General features: G+C 55.3%; 1 protein-coding gene across 1 annotated transcript in view; it reads right to left on the bottom strand.

Annotated features, from left to right (window-relative positions):
* Positions 1–1,362: 1,362 nt before the first annotated feature.
* Positions 1,363–3,171, bottom strand: part of LOC122546368 (fermitin family homolog 1-like) — a gene marked incomplete at its 3' end in the record, with an annotated part of 6,589 nt that continues 4,780 nt past the window's right edge. The window contains exons 3-4 of the mRNA XM_043685101.1: positions 2,732–2,839; positions 1,363–1,504 (exon numbers count right to left, since the gene is read on the bottom strand). Coding sequence (XP_043541036.1) covers positions 1,363–1,504; positions 2,732–2,839 — 250 coding nt within the window. The remainder of the gene's footprint in view (positions 1,505–2,731; positions 2,840–3,171) is intronic.

Raw genomic sequence — 3,171 nt, 5'->3', positions numbered from 1 at the left:
GGGGGTTGGAGAGATGAGGTATGTTTTGTCGGTCGGGGGGAGAGTGGAATTCTGGATCCCTGTCTGAAATAAAAGCCATGAACTGCGGACTCTGTCAGTCAGAAACAAGAAGAGAAATTGTTGGGGAAACTCAGCAGGTCTGGCAGCACCTGACGGGCGAAGGCTCACTGGACCCGAACATCTCACTCTCTTGCTCTCACTCCACAAGACCTGCTGAGTTTCTCCAGCAGATGAATGGTGTGGTTATGGAGGCTTATGGGATACTACAACAGCCCTCAAAGTCCTCTTATTAACTCTTTGATTAAAGGAAACTTTGCCTTCTATTCCCCGCCCAGCCCATGCCCCTCATAATCTTACACCCCTCAATCAGATCCAAACCCCAGCCATCTCCGCTTGAAGGAAAACAGCCCCAGTCAATCCGGCCTATCTCCGACACACACGGGAGACTTTATCTTTATCTGTCATGGCGTAGACTTATAAAAGCAGCGAGGAGATCTCGGAGCTGCATGGGACTTTGGGAGGGAGTTTTCCTCGCTGGAGGACTGCGTGCAGTTCCAGTCTCCACAATGTCGGAGGGATGTGATTGCCCCTGATAGGAGAGGGGGACAGGGGAGGTTCACCAGGAGGTTGCCTGGGATGGAGGGCTGTTTTCCTTCGAGCGGAGATGGCTGAGGGGACGTTGGACCTGATTGAGGGGTATAAGATTATGAGGGGCATGGGCTGGGTGGGGAATAGAAGGCAAAGTTTCCTTTAATCAAAGGATTAATAACAAAGAGGGTTTGAGGGCTGTTGCAGCGTCCCTTTCTCTTTTACCCCAAAGGGAGTTGGGGGTCTGGAGGGGGCTGTCCGGGAGGGGCGTGGATGGGGACGGTGGGGTGGGGGTGGGGAAGCTCATGCCCTTTGAAGGACACTGGGATGTGCACCTGAAACAGCATCACATTCAAGGCTGGTGTGGCTAAGAGGGAATGGTGTTGATTTGGCAGGTCAGACTGGATGGGCCAAAGGGCCTCTTCTGTGCTGTATGATTCCATGATGGGAGTTTGTTTGGTGGGGGGGGGCGGTGTGTGGGTAAAGTCGGGAAGGTGGGGATGGGTGATCCAGAGCTGGAGTCTCAGTCTCACACAAACACACCCAGTGCTTTCTATAGTGACCAGGCACGGACAGGCTCCCTCCCATCCCATCCCATCCCATCCCATCCCAGTCCATCCCGATCCGGCCAATCCCATCCCACCCTGGTCCATCCCATCCCATTCCAACCCGGCCTGGCCCATCCCATCCCATCCCAATCCGGCCAATCCCATCCCACCCTGGTCCATCCCATCCCATCCCATCCTGGCCCATCCCATCCCATCCCATCCCAACTCGGCCTTACCAGGACGTCCTTGGTGTTAGATCCCTCGAGTTTGACCTCGAGTGTGGAGAGAGCAGCTTCCACATCGTCCAGCTCCGGATCCTGGGACACCTCCTCCGTCTCCCCCGACCGGGAACGCTTGTTAATGTGATACTGTGGATTCACACCGAAACACGTTCACTCAGAGAGCGAGAGCAACACTGAGCATTCCCCTGTATCTAACCCCGTGCTGTCCCTGTCCCTGGGAGTGTTTGATGGGGGGACAGTGTAGAGGGAGCTTTACTCTGTATCTAACCCCGTGCTGTCTCTGTCCCTGGGAGTGTTTGATGGGGGGACAGTGTAGAGGGAGCTTTACTCTGTATCTAACCCCGTGCTGTCTCTGTCCCTGGGAGTGTTTGATGGGGGGACGGTGTAGAGGGAGCTTTACTCTGTATCTAACCCCGTGCTGTCTCTGTCCCTGGGAGTGTTTGATGGGGGGACNGTGTAAAGGGAGCTTTACTCTGTATCTAACCCCGTGCTGTCCCTGTCCTGGGAGTGTTTGATGGGGGTGTCAGTGTAGAGGAAGCTTTACCCTGTATCTAACCCCGTGCTGTCCCTGTCCTGGGAGTGTTTGATGGGGGTGTCAGTGTAGAGGAAGCTCTACTCTGTATCTAACCCCGGGCTGTCCCTGTCCCTGGCAAGTGTTTGATGGGGGACAGTGTAGAGGGCGCTTTACTCTGTATCTAACCCCGTGCTGTCCCTGTCCTGGGAGTGTTTGATGGGGGTACGGTGTAGAGGGCTCTTTACTCTGTATCTAACCCCGTGCTGTCCCTGTCCCTGGGAGTGTTTGATGGGGGACAGTGTAGAGGAAGCTTTACTCTGTATCTAACCCCGTGCTGTCCCTGTCCCTGGGATGTGTTTGATGGGGGACAGTGTAGAGGGAGCTTTACTCTGTATCTAACCCCGTGCTGTCCCTGTCCTGGGGAGTGTTTGATGGGGGACAGTGTAAAGGGAGCTTTACTCTGTATCTAACCCTGTGCTGTCCCTGTCCTGGGAGTGTTTGATGGGGGTGTCAGTGTAGAGAAAGCTTTACCTTGTATCTAACCCAGTGCTGTCCCTGTCCTGGGAGTGTTTGATGGGGTTGTCAGTGTAGAGGGAGCTCTACTCTGTATCTAACCCCGGGCTGTCCCTGTCCCTGGCGAGTGTTTGATGGGGGACAGTGTAGAGGGAGCTTTACTTTGTATCTAACCCTGTGCTGTCCCTGTCCTGGGGGGTGTTTGATGGGGGACAGTGTAGAGGAAGCTTTACTCTGTATCTAACCCCGTGCTGTCCCTGTCCTGGGAGTGTTTGATGGGGGGACGGTGTAGAGGGAGCTTTACCCCGGATAGACTTGATGATTACCTGTAGGGCTGCGAACATCATCATCTCCTCCTCGGTACACTCGATCTCCTCCAGCAGTACAGCCCACCTCGCCTGTTCGTACAGCTGGTTAATCCTCACAGCGTCATACTGAGGGACAGCAACACAGGAGACAGGGAGACTGTGGCTGGAATCCCTCACTTCGGAATGTCACAGCACCAGCACGACCATCCTCACTCACCCCATCCCTCCCCCATCCACCACAGTCCCACGTTCCCATCCCTCCCTCCCCAACCCCCCCATCACCACCCAGCTCACTCCCAACAGGAGTGATAGGACTTAAGTGAGAAGGAGGAGACACTGGCTCCTGAGGGAGGTTGAAGAGTCAGCGACAGAGAGGGAGGGTCAGAGAAAGGGAGGGAGGGAGGGGGAGTGAGGGAGAGAGAGAGGGAGGGGGAGGGAGTGTCAGAGAGAGGGAGGGA

Source organism: Chiloscyllium plagiosum, unplaced genomic scaffold (genome assembly GCF_004010195.1).
Source record: "Chiloscyllium plagiosum isolate BGI_BamShark_2017 unplaced genomic scaffold, ASM401019v2 scaf_6551, whole genome shotgun sequence".
Lineage (NCBI taxonomy): Eukaryota > Metazoa > Chordata > Chondrichthyes > Orectolobiformes > Hemiscylliidae > Chiloscyllium > Chiloscyllium plagiosum.
The sequence above is the reverse complement of the archived record's forward strand: the minus strand, read 5'-3'. Positions and strand labels throughout refer to the sequence as shown.